Source organism: Capra hircus, unplaced genomic scaffold (assembly GCF_001704415.2).
Source record: "Capra hircus breed San Clemente unplaced genomic scaffold, ASM170441v1, whole genome shotgun sequence".
NCBI lineage: Eukaryota > Metazoa > Chordata > Mammalia > Artiodactyla > Bovidae > Capra > Capra hircus.
Window position 1 is genome coordinate 892,181 of NW_017189518.1, and position 18,133 is coordinate 910,313.

An 18,133-nucleotide genomic window follows, 5' to 3' on the forward strand; every position below is an offset into this window, starting at 1 on the left:
CTACAAGGTAAAATGGATGTATTTAAGGTTCGTTGAACATGTGAATCATTTCACTTCCCTTCTGAATATTTCTTTTATATACCTTGAAAACCACTCACTTCTTGGCTATCACCAAAGAAACTTTCCATCCCACTTCGTTTTCTGAGGATCCATATAGCTCTCCTCACTTTTCTACTTTCCAGATTGAAATCACTGCCTAAAGTCTGTTTTTAGTATACAGATTTTCCCAACTGGGCATCTTAGTTTTGTTTCAAATCTGAGAGGGAGGTCAGCGCACCTCACAAGTTATAGTACCCAGATGAGTTTTAACAGGGTAAGGTGAATAAGGCAGATATTAACCTGCCAGATATTGTGCTGGATGTTTGCATGTAGGAAACTGCACTCTTCCTTGCCCACCACCTCCTCAAGGAACTTGGAGATTCAGAGTCTTATCCTGAATGGTGCAGACTCAGGTCCACAAAGGGCAGAAAGTCAAGGCTCTGCTGAAATCAACAAAGTTGGAGTCCCAGGGCTTGACAGATGTGAAGGTAAGTAAGGACCCTGAAGGAGAGCCCTGAGGGAATCCTGGACCCCAGAACAGAGTTGGTCCTGTGAGGCCTTGGGGTGGGACGACCACTCGCAGCACTTTCTGACATCCGAGTCTCAGACTGGGGACCTGGTATAAGGGGTGGTGGCTCAGAGGGACAGATAAGATAATTCCAGGTCCTCCTGGGAGTCAAGGTGAGGACCCTGAAGGAGGATTGAGGGGATCCTGAACCTCAAACAGAGGGGACCCTCCAGCCCCCCCCACCCAGATTCCTACCCTTGCTGTCAGCCCTGCAAGGACCTGGAGCTGGATGAGCACAGTAGGCCTGTTCTGAATTTTTGACATCCCAGTCTCAGAGAGACTGAGGACTCGGTGAAAGGGGCAAGGCTGCAGGTGGGTGGAGGGGAGAATCTCAGGTTCTCCCAAGAGTAAAAGTGAGGACCCTGAGGAAGGATTGAGAGACCCTGGACCCCAGAACAGAGGCAATCCCTGGGATGCTTTAAGGCAGGATGACCCCATGTAGCCTTTCCTGACATCTGGGTCTCAGAGAAACTGGGAACTTGGGGAAAGGGGCGGGGCCTAAGGTCAGCAGAGGGGAGAATCCCAGGTCCCATCTGAAATCAAGGTGAAGACTGTGAGGACGGACTCAAGGGACCCTGCGAGAACAGAGAAGACTCTGGGAGGCCCTGGCGTGGGATGTGCACAGGCAGCATTTCCTGACATCCGGTTCCAGAGAGACTGGCAATCTAGAGTAAGTAATGGGTCCTCGGTTGGAGAGAGAGGAGAATCCTAACAGGAGTCAAGGTGAGGCCCCTGAGGGAGGACTGAGGGGATCCTGGGCCCCAGAACACGGATGGAGAGTGAGGTGTCCCGGAGAAACCCACCCCTGCCCTCAGCTGTGGTAAGGTGCGTGGGGCACCATGAGCCCGTGGCAGCCTGTGCTGACTTCCTCATCCGGGTCTCAGAGAATCCCGCCCCTGCCCTCAGCTGTGGTGAGCCGCGGGGCGAGATGAGCGCGTGGCAGCCTGTGCTGACTTCCTCATCCGGGTCTTGGAGAGCAGGGGTGACCTGTGGTAACAGTTGTGGCCTCGGGAGGGCAGAGGCGGAATCCTAGATCCTTCGTGGACTACGGTAAGGATCCTGAGGGAGGACTGAGGGGACCCTGTGAGAACAGAGAAGGCTCCGAGAAGCCCTGGCATGGGATGTACACAGGCAGGATTTCCTGCCATCCGGTCCCGGAGAGACTGGCAATCTAGCGTAAGTAGCGGGTCTTAAGTTGGAGAGAGGGGAGAATCCTAACAGGAGTCAAGGTGAGGCCCCTGAGGGAGGACTGAGGGGATCTTGGACCCTAGAACACGGATGGAGGGTGAGGTGTCCCAGAGAAACCGCTCCTGCCCTCAGCTGTGGTAAGGTGCGCGGGGCACCATGAGCCCGTGGCAGCCTGTGCTGACTTCTTCATCCGGGTCTCAGAGAATCCCGCCCCTGCCCTCAGCTGTGGTGAGCCGCGGGGCGAGATGAGCATGTGGCAGCCCGTGCTGACTTCCTCATCCGGGTCTTGGAGAGCAGGGGTGACTGTGGTACAGTTGGGCTCGGGGGCAGAGGTGGAATCCTAGATCCTTGTGGACTACGGTAGGATTGAGGGAGGACTGGGGGACCTGTGAGAACAGAGAAGGCTCGGGCTGCATGGGATGTACAGGCAGGTCGTGGCCGGAGGTGGCTTGCGTGTGGGGTTTAAGTGGAGAGGGGGGACCAGGGCGGTGAGGTGGGGGGGGGGGTGGAAGAACGGAGGGGGGGGTTGGTGGCCTCAGGTGTGGACAGAGGGCAGTGGATATCCTAAGATCCTTCCGGTGTGGACCTAAGGCGGGTGAGTATACGGTCCTGGCCAGGGAGGAAAGACTGGACAGGGGATCCTGCCTGCGAGAACAGAGAAGGCTCTGAGAAGCCCTGGCATGGGATGTACACAGGCAGCATTTCCTGACATCCGGGTCCTGGAGGTACTGGGAATCTAGTTTAAGTAGTGTGTCCTTGGTTGGAGAGAGGGGAGAATCCTAACAGGAGTCAAGGTGAGGCCCCTGAGGGAGGACAGAGGGGATCCTGGACCCCAGAACACAGATGGAGGGTGAAGTATCCCAGAGAAACCCACCACTGCCCTCAGCTGTGGTAGCCCACAGGCTGAGAGCAGCCTGTGCTGACTTCCCTCACCCGGGTCCCAGAGAGCCACTGTGGGGTGGTCAGACGCGGAATCCTAGACCCTTCGTGGACCAAGGTGAAGACCCTGAGGGATGACTGAGGAGACCCCGTGAGAACAGAGAGGGCTCTGGGAGGCCCTGGCGTGGGATATGCACAGGCAGCATTTCCTGACATCTGGGTCTCAGAAACACTGGGGACCTAGGATAAAGGGCAGGGGCCTTAGGTGGGCAGAAAGAAAAATCCCAGGTCCTGCGGGGAGTCAAGGTGAGGACTCTGAGGGAGGACTAAGGGGAACTTGGGCCCCAGACCAGATTGGGCTCTGGGAGGCCCTGGGGCGGGATAACTACAGGGAGCATTTCCTGACATCCGCCTCTCAGAGAGACTGGGAATGTGGTGAAAGGGGAGAGGCTTCAGTGGGGAGAGGGGAGACTCCAAAGTCCTAACAGGAGTCAAGGGAAGGAGTCAAACCCCTGAGGGAAGACTGAGGGGAACTTGGACCCCACAAGAGGCCCCAGATGGAATGGGGGAGGGGTTGCAAATGTGCTGTTTCCTGACTTCCTGCATGGCCACCTAAGGTGAGGTATCAGCATATGGTATTGTACTCAAGTGCACAAAGGTAGGAGGCTCAGGCTTTGTCAAGAGTAGTGGTGAGGACCTTGAGAGAGGACTGGCTGAACTCATGCGAAAATGTACTAAACCCCAGCTATCCCTACCCTTTCTGTTGGCCACAGAAGGACCTGAAGCAGTTTGACTGTACGTGGTGCCCTCTCATTTCCATCTTTGTTCTCACATAAAGGTGAGACACTTCATTTAAGGAAGGTGGATTGAGGTAAACAGAAGGAAGCTCTGCCAGGCATTAAGGTGAGAACTGATCAGACCTCCCCACCAATCCCAGGACAGATGGACCCCACAGTATTCAGCCAACCCTTGCTCTTCCGCCTGGGAAGGCCCTGGGCAAGCATAGTTAGATGTGAAGCCCCATAACTTCCTTCTGTTCAGTCTAGGGATACTGTTTTGAGAGTTTTGTCTCAGGCCTGCAGTGAGGAGAGCCCACATCCTGCCAGGGAAAAGGTGAGAGCCCTGCATGAGCACAAATGGGACCACCCATCCCAGAAGAATGAGGACCTCACAGAGTCCATCCTCCTATCAGCACCAAGGGGCCCAGCACCGTACCACAGTTTACAGCCGAGGTGCCCTCTTGTTTCCTCTCACAGGGGCTCCAGGAACCAAGAGGTGAAAGCCCAGATCTGAAGCTCGTGTCTACAGGTCACAGATCAGAGGAGGTCCAGGCAGCACGAGGAGTCAAGGTGAGGTGAGGTGCCTGCCTTGAGTGTGCACCAGGCAGGGACTCCCCACCCCAGAACAGACAGGACCCCACAAGACCCAAATCCCTTCCCCCTTCATCCCCAGAACCTTGGGCTGTGCTGCCCGCACCCTGGGGGGAGCCACCTCACTTCCTCCTTCAGTAGCCATGGGTCAGGCCGCTCAGGAGGAGCTCCTCTATGAGGCCCGAGAGCACACCTCAAGAGGAGACCTGTCAGTGGCCTGAGTCAGACCGCCCAGGGTGGATTTCTCAGTCAAAGCCGCTCACACCCCCTCTCTCCCCCAGGCCTGTGGATCCAGTTCTGCACTGTCTGTCCGTACTCTTGCTACCAGGAGTCATTATGCCTCCACCTCCAAAGCGTTTGTGTTACATGAAGTGTTGGTGCTGCACACTTAAGGAAAACCTTCAGTCCCAGAGCGAGAATTGGGGACTTTGGAATGCACAAGTTCCTCAGTGTGAGGAGGAGACGGAGCACACCTCCTCCTCCTCTTCCTCCTCCTCCTCTTCCTCCTCCTCCTCTTCCTCCTCCTCCTCTTCCTCCTCCTCCTCTTCCTCCTCTTCCTCCTCCTCCTCTTCCTCCTCCTCCTCCTGTTCCTCCTCCTCCTCTTCCTCCTCTTCCTCCTCCTCCTCCTCCTCTTCCTCCTCCTCCTCTTCCTCCTCCTCCTCTTCTTCCTCCTCCTCTTCATCCTCTTCCTCCTTCTCCTCTTCCTCCTCCTCTTCATCCTCTTCCTCCTCTTCCTCCTCCTCCTCTTCTTCCTCCTCCTCCTCTTCTTCCTCCTCCTCCTCTTCTTCCTCTTCCTCCTCTTCTTCTTCCTCCTCCTCTCCCCACCCCACCTCCTCCTGTTTTCTGACCCCAGGCACCATAATTGAAGTTCCTGATACTGCTGGGACACCAAGTCCTTTCCAGGCTTCTCAGAGAGTTTGGACCTTACCCACTGCCCTAGCAACCACTCCATCAATCATATCAGATCAGGGATCTGGCAGTAGAAAAAGAAAAAGGCCAAGCACTTCGCAGGCCCTGCCAGATGGTGGGCACTTGCTCAGAGATGCAATAGATGGTAAGGTGGGGGATCTGGTGTCATTCCTGCTCGTCAGATATCACAGAAAGGAGGTGGCCACAAAGGCAGAAATGCTTAGCGTTATCAAAGATTACCAAGACCTCTTCCCTATGATCCTCAGTCAAGCCACTGACTGCATGAATCTGGTCTTTGGTATTGATGTGAAGGCGTTGGACCCCACAGGTCTCTTCTATGTCTTGGTCAACACCTTGGGTCTCACCTACAATGATTTGTTGAGTGGTGATGAGGAGAGCATGCCCATGGCTGGCCTCCTTGTAAATACCTTGAGTATAATCTTCATAGCTGGCAACTGTGCACCTGAGGAAAAGATCTGGGAAATGCTAGGTATCATGGGGCTGTATGCTGGTATGAACCATTTCATCTATGGGGACCCCAGGGAGCTGCTGACCCAAGTGTGGGTGCAACAAGGGTATCTGGAATACCGACAGGTGCCCAATAGTGATCCTGCCTGCTATGAGTTCCTGTGGGGTCCCCGGACATATGCAGAGACCACTAAGATGAAAGTCTTAGAGTTCTTGGCCAAAGTTCATGATACCATCCCCAGTGCCTTTCCTAGCTTGTATGAAGAAGCTTTGCAAAGTGAAAAAACAGGACCCCAAGCCAGAGTTGTAGCCAGGGCCAGGGCCAGGGATGGGACTTGTGCCAGGACCAGGGCCTATTCCAAGGCCGCATCCAACAGCGTCTCTTGCCCCAACTGAAGTGGAGGAAAATGTTTCATTCTGTTTGAGGAGAATAGTCACTTATCTAAGTAGTGGAGAGGCAAGATGGGGCTTGGGAGTATTGAATATGTTATATCTTTGTGTTCCTGCTGTGTAAGGGTGATTTGGAGATTTTTTTTTTTTTTGGTAATTTTCAAATGCTGTTCCTATTAACAAAAGGCTTAATTAACTTCAAGTTCTAAGTTTACAAATGACATTCATCAAAAATGTATTGCTGTTATCCAGTTTAAGAAGTGAACATTTTACCTATTTTGTAGCTACAGTTATTGTCATAAGCCTGTATAAGTGATGGTGAACTCCTTTAGGTTTTACTTGTTTGGAGCATTTTTTATCTATCCTTTTCTGAATGATAACTTTGTAGGGTAACGAGCATATTGTTGGTTGGAAGTTTTTTCTTTTAGCCCTTTGAGTATATCGTGCCCCTCTCTTCTGGCTGCAAAATTTTGGCTGAAAAGTCTGCTGATGCTCTTGTGGGGTCTCCTTCAAATGTACCAAGTTGTTTTTCTCTTGCTGCTTTTAAGATTTTCTGCATTTTGCTATTTTGTGAAACAAATTGGGAAACCTTTCATTATATTTTACTATCTGGAATAAGAAAACATGGCATTACTTTCCTTGGAAATGTGAAAATAGAGAAATAGAGAGAAAAGTGAAAAATAGTTAATTTTTGTCTTCTGTTATCCCTTTTCTTGTGTTCTTCTGTAAAATTAAAAGATATGTACTTGGATATGCTTTGCTTATTTAAGAATGTATACAGTATTAAATCTAAATAAACAAGATTCTCTGTTCACTGGCTCTGTTATTCCCCAATCATTAATTAGAGATTGACTCTTTGAAAGGCCCTATAGAAGTAGGGGGACACCAAGATAAGGGAGATACACCCCATAGCTATAAAATTGTAAAGTCCAAGAGCAACAGTCACATCAGGAAGATAATGAACTATTCTCTAAATACTAACTAAGGGTTAAGGTCTAAGTATTGGGTTAGCCTAAAAGGTCATATTGTACAGCCCATGGGGTTGCAAAGAGTCGGACATGACTAAGCGACTTTCACTTTCAAAAGGTTGTATGGATTTTCTCATAAGCCGGCATGGAAAAACCCGAACTACCTTTTTGGCCCACCCGATACTAAATAACCAGTAAAAGAAAGGAAGAGGAGGTGAGTACTATGGATAAGAGTAAGTGTAAGTGCCCCAAGTCAGGGCAGTTTGGAGCTTTGGGAAACTTCAGTTCTGGAGGAGCTAGGGATGATGAAGCTGGGTGGTACCTGTGACCAGACTCATGGTGTGTCTTCAAAGTGAGAGGAAACCCTGGAATAGAAAACTGCACTTAGCAGTTACCTTTGAGTCATTGAAAAACCAGAGAAGAATCTCCTCTTGGAGCAGGTAGGGAAGGAGCCCTGCACACGTGTCTCAGTACTGTGGAGTACAGTACATAGACTAGACGCTTTATACTCATCATCTGTAAGAATTTTTTGAGAAATACGGTGATATGACTTTGAAGTGGTGCCCAGAAGCCTCTCAAGGGACACTCTTTTCTCTGGCTGTGGAAAGCCAGAATGCACTGTATTTAAAAAACATTTTAATTATATGATCTTGAGTGTCATTTGGATAGCTCTAAGCAAGAGCTAGATCTTTGGGGGGTAGAATGAATGAAAGACATCATTTGGATGGAAAAGCAGCTGGGAGGGAGGAATAGAGTTGGTCTTTGACTCAAATTCTAGGAGCTGTGAGTTGCATCCAGCTGAGGAAGACCGCCCCCCCCCAATTAAATAACATCTTCTAGGAGGGCAACTGTACTGAGTTTTATTTACAAAGCAATATTGTTGGATGATTTGTTATTCTTCATCCTATTGCTTTGCATATTCTCTGAGATCTGAAAAATAAAAAGCAAACAAGGTTCTCAGAAAAGGGGGTAGTATGGTTTGTGGGTAAAATAATACTATAAGTGACTGCCAGTCATCAAAGTTCCAAGATATGATAGGCACTGTGTGAGATGCTTTACATACACTGCTCACATCCCTGAAGCCCTACAAAACAGAGCTCATCGAGCTCATTTGCTTCACAGATGAAGAAGCCAACACCACGAGACTTGGGGATCTTCCCAGCATCACATGTTACTAGGAGACAGGATAGGGACTAGACCCTGGCCTGAATTTCTCTTGAGCCCATGTTGTTCCCACCTACCCCAGCCCGTGGCTGACCTTCTGACTTGTGATTCTATTCTGTTCTCTCTACTACACGATGTCTCTGAGGTGACAAGGAGGATGTTGTGTCTAAGGTACTAAAAGCAGGCCTAAAAAAGAAAGATGAAAATGAGATTTAAATGCAATTTGAGTACTGTCTATGAGCTTTATTAACCTAGGGTCCACCCACCTGAGTCCCAGAGTTCCTTGAAAACTGACTCTGCCTGAGTGCTAGCATTTTTTTCAGACCCAGAACTTTCCCAAATTATAGCACCCTTTCCCTGGTCTTCCTCTGTATGCTCTCCTGTCTAACTCTCAAATCTAGCCTGCTGACCAGCTCGTCATTGGTCTCCATTGGAAGCCCAGAATCACCTACCTTCCCCCAACATAGAGCATTAGTCTTCTGGCTGTCCCATGACTCACCCTAGAAGGCCTATGATATCAACAGCCCCATTGATGTAAAAATTTACGTAGGGACAGCTGCTTTAAGACACCTGGTCACCAGCCCTGTTATCTCTAACACAGTCTCCAAGTGTTTTCTAAATGGGGTGGTAAGTGCCATCTAATTTGGCACATCATCTATTTTTTCCTGGAATATAACTTTAAAGTTAGAGGATTATTGAAACCACCATGATATTTTAAGTAGGATTTCAATGAGGTGTCTTATTTTAAATTCAGTTCAGTTCAGTTCAGTCACTCAGTCGTGTCCGACTCTTTGAGACCCCATGAATTGCAGCACGCCAGGCCTCCCTGTCCATCACCAACTCCCGGAGTTCACTAAAACTCACATCCATCGAGTCAGTGATGCTATCCAGCCATCTCATCCTCTGTCGTCCCCTTTTCCTCCTGCCACTAATCCCTCCCAGCATCAGAGTCTTTTTCAATGAGTCAACTCTTTGCATGAGGTGGCCAAAGTACTGGAGTTTCAGCTTCACCATCATTCCTTCTAAAGAACACCCAGGGCTGATCTCCTTTAGAATGGACTGGTTGGATCTCCTTGCAGTCCAAGGGACTCTCAAGAGTCTTCTCCAACACCACAGTTCAAAAGCATCAATTCTTTGACGCTCAGCTTTCTTCACAGTCCAACTCTCACATCCATTCATAACCACTGGAAAAACCATAGCCTTGACTAGACGGACCTTTGTTGGCAAAGTAATGTCTCTGCTTTTCAATATGCTATCTATGTTGGTCATAACTTTTCTTCCAAGGAGTAAGCGTCTTTTAATTTCATGGCTGCAGTCACCATCTGCAGTGATTTTAAATTCACTGCTAATCAAATACCTAACTTATGTAAGTGCTAAAAAACGAGAGACTCTCTCAGTTGTAGATGAGGAAAGATGACAGAAGTCATTGTGGAGCAAACATCTAAAGCTGAATTCCTAAATCCCTGGAGTTTCCTAGGAGTTAAAAATGGTTCCTTGGAAGACATGTCAGCTCTGTTGAAAAATAGAATAATTACCCATCCTCCCACTGTCTCTTGCAATACATGCCACCAGGAAAGTCCCAGCTTTCAATGTGCTTCATGGCACCTATCCAGGTACTCAGGCAAGTTTAGTCACGTGGAAGGTGAGCAGAGACTCAAAGGGTTAGACGTGTGAGCTTGCATTAAGAGGAAGAAGTGCATTTTCAGTTTTATGAGATTGTAGAGGTTGTTGCAAAGAAAAATGCAGAAAGGGGCCACTGAATGAAGAAAGTGAATTCTCCCTGCTGAGATTTACAGAACCATTTGACAATTAGATGTGATCCTGTATTTGAAAGCATCTGTCACATAGTAGATGCTTGAAAATTTCAGAGCATTTCAAGGCAGATCTGACCTCAGAAACTCCTCCAAGCATTGAAGATGGTTTTGGTCTCAGCAAATCATAATAATTGCTTTTTCTTGAGCATCTACTTTGTAACGGTACATGCGAGAGGCTCCAATGCCCGTCCACATCTTGTCTTGCTCACCTTTCTGGACACGAGGAACACTATGCTGCCAATCTGCTTGTAGTTAAGAGGGGTCATGACAACCCTTGGCCACTGAGACACAAGCAGGTGTTTACTCTCACCTGGAGGCACTTGAGAAGCAGGATGCTGGTTCCACACTCTCTCCCTCGATTCACCAGCAAACATGGTGATCCAGTGTTGAGGTGCTGAAACCACGATACAGAAGCAGCCTGGATCCCTAGGTCCCCCTAGAGCTGAGGGCCCCTGCTAAACCACATGAAAATTTACCTGCACAAAAACACACTGTTCTTGTGTTAGTCTTTCAAACGTCAAGGTTTGCCTGTTTCATCAGGTTGCAGTAACTTTAACAGACACAGCTACTATTTCTGTTGTTAGGTTTATATAAATATTTTAATTGGAAAGGTAGTAGTGTATATGTTCCTACCTCAAAAATTTCTAAAACTATAGAAAATTTGCAGAATCCCCTTTACAAAGTTTTTTCCATGATTCAGCCTCCTACTCAGAGGTCACCACAACTAACAATGTAGTGTGCGTTACTTTAAAGCAGACTATGGGCTTTTTCATAGATATGCATTTTCTATCCTATAAAATATATTGATTTGATTTGACATACATAGATTATGATGTACATATTGATGTCCACTAGCCTTTGTCCCTGAATTAAAAAGATGCAGGATCTTCCCATGACAGCATATACAGCTCCACCTCATTTTGAAACTACCTCTTGGAATGCTGAGGTATGTATGCATCATAATTAAACATCCCTAAGTTGCTTTTCTTTTGTTGTATGATAAATAAAAGGGAATTCGAATCTTAGAATTCTTGAGTAAATGTGGACGTTTTCTTATAAGATATACATACTAATGGGTTTCCCTCATAGCTCAGTTGGTAAAGAATCCACCTGCAATGCAGGAGACCTTGGTTTGATTCCTGGGTTGGGAAGATCCCCTGGAGAAGGGATAGGCTACCCACTCCAATATTCTTGGACTTCCCTGGCGGCTCAGCTGGTAAAGAATCCACCTGCAGTGTGGGAGCCCTGGGTTTGATCCCTGGGTTGGGAAGATCCCCTGAAGAAGGGAAAAGCTACCCACTCCAGTATTCTGGCCTGGAGAATCCCATGGACTGTATAGGCCATGGGGTCACAAAGAGTTGAACACAACTGAGCGACTTTCATTTTCATGCATACTAATACAGAAGTTGGGTTAATGTGGAAAGAGTAAGGATAATTTAACATTTTATAAATATTTCTGATTTTTTTTCTCAAAACTGCTATACCTCTAAAACGGTCAGAAAATAAATTTGTGCTAAGTTATGATAATGTTGGTAATTTATTTCAGTGGCAAGAGGAAGCAAATACCGTCTATTAAAACTGTATAGCTTAATCCCCTTTAAGAACACAGTTGAAGTGGTTCCTGTAAGAGCTAACTGGGACAAACTTAGCAACTGAACAACAAAAATAGCAACAAAGATCCTTTTGAGTATTGATTTAAGCTTTGTTAGGTGAGATGAGAGCAGTGTTTATAACCTATGGTCAGTATTTCTTCACTCCTAAGGCAAAATCCTTCTAAGTACTCTTAACAATGCACAATGAATTAGGAGCTTTTCTATTCTGACCATTGGGAACAAGAACGGTCTCCAACCCTATGAGAGCTATCTAGCCACCGTGGCCCCCCCTGATCTCCCAGCTCCATCTTCTCAACAGAAGAAGACAATCAGGCTCCCCATTGTGCACCATGGTGTGCAGTCTCTCTCCAGGAAGTAAGCTGTAGGACACGCATCATTTGTTTTTTTATCAGAAATCACCATCCTTTGTTGCCTAATTCTAATCATTTGCCAAGTTTTGTCTCGTCTATTTTACACAGATAATTTTTAGTTGTTTCAGGTAGGTGTATAAATCTGGTTCTTACTTCATCTTGGCCAGAAGCAGAAGTTCCATATTCTGATTTTAAAACTCAAATTATCTATACATAACAAATGTCCCAATATATCAAACTAATTCAGAATAAAACCAGAATTGGAAAACTGTTGGACACACATACACACAAGCATACACACATCTATATGTTCATGTAGACATACACAAAACTGAAAGCATATATAAAAGTAGCAATAATACTCTTCTCTTGCTAACAGAAATATAATTTATTTACTTAGGTATGTTTTCAATACTGTCTAACCCTCTGAAACACATATGAATGCCCTTCATAGTTTTAAAATAATATAAATAGGTTAAATATGATTTAGACTATCAAAAATAAGTATGCATTTTCTAGATAGTTTTTCTCCAATAGTGATCAGCTTCTTGCTGGATTCAGCTTTCCATAAGCTTACTGTCTGTGAACTAGAAAGAAACAAAAAACTTGGACAGGGAGTCACTCAACTTATTTCACACTTGCAAATACAATGCCATGCAAATAAGAATCTCCTTGTTCATAAAACCCTCCCTCCATGTTATAGTACCTTAATGGTGATTTAAATTTGTATTCCTGTGTTTACTAAATAGATTAACCACCATTTTATATGCTTATTGTCTATCTTTTCTTATGAAGAGTCTGTTCTGGTCTCTTGCACATTTTAATATTATGATGTCTTGTTAGTGGATGAAGTTGTAGAATTTCATAAATTTTGTAGAATCTATGTGGTAGGTATACATACATTCATAACACAATTTTTTAAACTTTTTTGTGTATTTGAAGATTTTTATTATAATGAAACACTGAAAGTAAGTTTCATTGTCACTCACTATTCTATATTGGGTACATTATAATATAAACAAAGAAGCAGAGGCAAGAATAAATTTCTTCCTTCAGAGGTAAAAAAAAAATTAACCATTCTACTTCACAGACATAGTCATTACTACTCCTACACTGATCATATAGTGAAGATATGTGATTTCCCAAAACTTTGAGATAGGCGTTTCATTCAAGCTATCATCAAAGATAATTTTAGTATAGATTACTTTTGATACTATGCCATTTTTCCCACCTGCAAGGAAGTCCTCGTCGAATTTAAGCTCAAAAGTGATTTTCAGAAACTCATTGTGAGGGCATATCCCCTGGAGGGATACCAAGAATTGTATCAGGCAGTGCCAGCCTGGAAAAGACAAAAGCGGACTAAGTACAGAAAATTGTTACACAGCTGATGAATGAACCAAGGGAGGCCACCTGTGAAGAAAGTAAGAAATCTCTACCATTTCCAGGTTTGGGGGGACCATGGAGAAAGTGTTGACCATCTGCTGATGTCCATCTATAGAGGCTTCTCTTGTGTTGTTGGAAGAGGGTGTTTGCTCTGACCAGTGCATTTTCTTGGCAAAACTCTATTAGTCTTTGCCCTGCTTCATTCCGCATTCCAAGGCCAAATTTGCCTGTTACTCCAGGTGCTTCTTGACTTCCTACTTTTGCATTCCAGTCCCCTATAATGAAAAGGACATCTTTTTGGGGTGTTAGTTCTAAAAGGTCTTGTAGGTCTTCATAAAACCATTCAACTTCAGTTTCTTCACCATTACTGGTTGGGGCATAGACTTGGATAACTGTGATATTGAATGGTTTGCCCTGGAGATGAACAGAGATCATTCTGTCCTTTTTGAGATTGCATCCAAGTACTGCATTTCGGACTCTTTTGTTGACCATGATGGCTACTCCATTTCTTCTGAGGGATTCCTGCCTGCAGTAGTAGATATAATGGTCATTTGACTTAAATTCACCCATTCCAGTCCATTTTAGTTCGCTGATTCATAGAATGTCACTGTTCACCCTTTCCATCTCTTGTTTGACCACTTCCAATTTGCCTTGATTCATGGACCTGACATTCCAGGTTCGTATGCAATACTGCTCTTTACAGCATCAGATCTTGCTTCTATCAGCAGTCACATCCACAGCTGGGTATTGTTTTTGCTTTGGCTCCATCCCTTCATTCTTTCTGGAGTTATTTCTCCACTGATCTCCAGTAGCATATTGGGCACCTAATGACCTGGGGAGTTCCTCTTTCAGTATCCTATCATTTTGCCTTTTCATACTGTTCATGGGGTTCTCAAGGCAAGAATACTGAAGTGGCTTGCCATTCCCTTCTCCAGTGGACCACATTCTGTCAGATCTCTCCACCATGACCCACCCATCTTGGGTTGCCCTGCAGGCATGGCTTGGTTTCATTGAGTTAGACAAGGCTGTCGTCCTAGTGTGATAAGATTGACTAGGTTTCTGTGAGTATGGTTGACCAGATGGTCAACACCGAAATCAGATTGCTTATATTCTTTGCAGCCAAAGATGGAGAAGCTGTATACAGTCAACAAAAACAAAGACCAGGAGCTGACTGTGGTTCAGATCATGAACTCCTTATTACCAAATTCAGACTCAAATTGAAGAAAATAGGGAAAACTGCTAGACCATTCAGGTGTGACCTAAATCAAATCCCTTATGATTATACAGTGGAAGTGAGAAATAGATTTAAGGGCCTAGATCTGATAGATAGAGTGCCTGATGAACTGTGGAATGAGGTTCGTGACATTGTACAGGAGACAGGGAGCAAGACCATCCCCATGGAAAAGGAATGCAAAAAAGAAAAATGGCTGTCTCAGGAGGCCTTACAAACAGCTGTGTAAAGAAGAGAGGTGAAAAGCAAAGGAGAAAAGGAAAGATATAAGCATCTGAATGCAGAGTTCCAAAGAATAGCAAGGAGAGATAAGAAAGCCTTCCTTAACGATCAATGCAAAGAAATAGAGGAAAACAACAGAATGGGAAAGACTAGAGATCTCTTCAAGAAAATTAGAGATACCAAGGGAACATTTCATGCAAAGATGGGCTCGATAAAGGACAGAAATGGTCTGGACCTAACAGAAGCAGAAGATATTAAGAAGAGGTGGCAAGAATACACAGAAGAACTGTACAAAAAAGATCTTCACGACCCAGATAATCATGATGTTGTAATCACTAATCTAAAGCCAGACATCGTGGAATGTGAAGTCAAGTGGGCCTTAGAAAGCATCACTACAAATAAAGCTAGTGGAGGTGATGGAATTCCAGTTGAGCTTTTTCAAATCCTGAAAGATGATGCTGTGAAAGTGCTGCACTCAATATGCCAGCAAATTTGGAAAACTCAGCAGTGGCCACAGGACTGGAAAAGGTCAGTTTTTATTCCAATCCCAAAGAGAGTCAATGCCAAAGAATGCTCAAACTACCACACAACTGCACTCATCTCACATGCTAGTAAAGTAATGCTCAAAATTCTCCAAGTCAGGCTTCAGCAATACGTGAACCGTAAACTCCCTGATGTTCAAGCTGGTTTTAGAAAAGGCAGAGGAACCAGAGATCAAATTGCCAACATCCGTTTGATCATGGAAAAAGCAAGAGAGTTCCAGAAAAACATTTATTTCTACTTTATTGACTATGCCAAAAGCTTTGACTGTGTGGATCACAATAAACTGTGGAAAATTCTAAAAGAGATGGGAATACCAGACCACCTGACCTGCCTCTTGAGAAATCTGTATGCAGGTCAGGAAGCAACAGTTAGAACTGGACATGGAACAACAGACTGGTTCCAAATAGGAAAAGGAGTACGTCAAGGCTGTATATTGTCACCCTGCTTATTTAACTTATATGCAGAGTACATCATGAGAAATGCTGGGCTGGAAGAAACACAAGCTGGAATCAAGATTGCCGGGAGAAATATCAATAACCTCAGATATGCAGATGACACCACCGTTATGGCAGAAAGTGAAGAGGAACTAAAAATCCTCTTGATGAAAGTGAAAGAGGAGAGAGAAAAAGTTGGCTTAAAGCTCAACATTCAGAAAACAAAGATCATGGCATCTGGTCCTATCACTTCATGGGATATAGATGGGGAAACAGTGGAAACAGTGTCAGACTTTATTTTTTGGGGCTCCAAAATCACTGCAGATGGTGATTGCAGCCATGAAATGAAAAGATGCTTACTCCTTGGAAGAAAAGTTATGACCAACCTAGACAGTATATTCAAAAGCAGAGACATTACTTTGCCGACTAAGGTCTGTCTAGTCAAGGCTATGGTTTTTCCTTTGGTCACGTATGGATGTGAGAGTTGGACTGTGAAGAAGGCTGAGCGCTGAAGAATTGATGCTTTTGAACTGTGGTGTTGGAGAAGACTCTTGAGAGTCCCTTGGACTGTAAGGAGATCCAACCAGTCCATTCTGAAGGAGATCAACCCTGGGATTTCTTTGGAAGGAATGATGCTAAAACTGAAACTCCAGTACTTTGGCCACCTCATGTGAAGAGCTGACTCATTGGAAAAGACTCTGATGCTGGGAGGGATTGGGGGCAGGAGAAAAGGGGACAACTGCGGATGAGATGGCTGGATGGCATCATGGACTCGATGGACGTGAGTCTGAGTGAACTCCGGGAGTTGGTGATGGAGAGGGAGGCCTGGCGTGCTACGATTCCTGGGGTTGAAAAGAGTCGGACACGACTCAGCGACTGAACTGAACTGAATTGATGGAGAAAGTGGTGAGATCAGAGTTCAGAAGCTGGCATCATCATCAGTGCCTCTTACGGACCAAACCTATTTGAAAACCAGGTAACAGGCTAACCTGAGAAATATAGCACATTGCACTGCAGAGCAGCACATGCTCAGGCTGCAGAAAGCGTGTGAAAGCAAACAGGCTAATAACTGGCACTGGGAGAAGTGAAAGTGAAAGTCACTCAGTCTTTTCTGACTCTTTGCAACCCCATGGAGTATACAATCCATGGAATTCTCTAGGCCAGAATACTGGAGTGGGTAGCCTTTTCCCTTCTCCAGGGGATCTTCCCAACCCAGGGATTTAACCCAGGTCTCCTGCATTGCAGGAGGATTCTTTACCAGCTGAGCCACAAGGGAAGGCATAGGGAGAGTTCTCTTTTTTCCTTTTTTTTTTTTTTTTTGTTCTGGAAGATTTTGTGTTAGGTTAATGTTATTTCTTCCTTAAATATTTGGTAAAATTTACTGACAATACCTGAGTCTGGGCTTCTTTCCGGGAAAATTTTTAATTACTGATTTAATTTCTTTTATAGTTATATAATTATTGAGGCTTAACGATTCCTTCTAACATACATTTTGATAAATTGCATTCATCAGGAATTTGAGAATTTTATGTAAATTTTAAAATTTATTAACAAAAGTTGGCTTTAATATTTTTCTGGATCTTTAAAAATTTTTTTTATATAGAAGCATTTTTATTGAAGTATCTCCAGAAAAAAGAAAGAGAAGTCATTTAGTCATGTCAGACTTTGCAACCCCATGGACTGTATCCTACCAGGCTCCTACATCCATGGGATTTTCTAGGCAAGAGTACTGGAGTGGGTTGCTATTTCCTTATCTGGGGAATCTTCCCAACCCAGGGATCGAACCCAGGTCTCCCACATTGCAGACAGACGCTTTGCCATCTGAGCCACCAGGGAAGCTATTGAAGTATAGTTGATTTAAAATGTTGTGCCAATCTCTGCTGTTAGCAAAATGACTCAGTTATACAAACATGTACATTCCTTTTTGTAGTCTTTTCTATTATTTCATGGTCTTTTCTTTTTTCATTCTTGGTATCAGTTGTTTGTAACTTTTCTGACTTTTTCTCAGTATGTCTTATCAGTAATTTTATCAATTTTAGTATTTTTTTCAAGAACAAACCTGGCTTTTGTATCCTTTCTATGGCATACTTATTTACTATTTAGTTAATTTATACTTTTATTATTATTTTTTCCATTCTTCTTATTTTCAGTGGGTTTTATTTTCTATCTTTTCTTTAGTCTTTTTATTTTTTATTTTTTAATATTTTTTTTATTTTTACTTTATTTTACTTTACAATACTGTATTGGTTTTGCCATACATTGACATGAATCCACCACGGGTGTATACAAGCTCCCAATCCTGAACCCCCCTCCCACCTCCCACCCCATATCATCTCTCTGGATCATCCCCATGCACCAGCCCCAAGCATCCTGTATCCTGTATCGAACTTCCTTCTTTTCTAGTATGTACATTTAACCTTTAATTTTTTTTCTTTACAAATGACTATTTTTGCTGTATCTCACAAGTTTGCATATGTAGCACTTTCATTTTTATTTCATTCGAAATGTTATCTACTTTCCATTGTGATTGTTTTTTGATCTTTGAGTTATTTAGAAGTGTGCTTCTTAATTTCCAGATGGGTATTTTCCTGTTATTTTTG

General features: G+C 44.6%; 1 protein-coding gene across 1 annotated transcript; it reads left to right on the forward strand.

Annotated features, from left to right (window-relative positions):
* Positions 1-437: 437 nt before the first annotated feature.
* Positions 438-5,817, forward strand: LOC102179458 (melanoma-associated antigen 10-like). The gene is made up of 4 exons (XM_018044320.1): positions 438-527; positions 3,931-4,028; positions 4,326-4,510; positions 4,790-5,817. The coding sequence occupies exons 1-4, from the start codon at positions 438-440 to the stop codon at positions 5,815-5,817; spliced, it is 1,401 nt and encodes a 466-aa protein (XP_017899809.1).
* Positions 5,818-18,133: the final 12,316 nt, after the last annotated feature.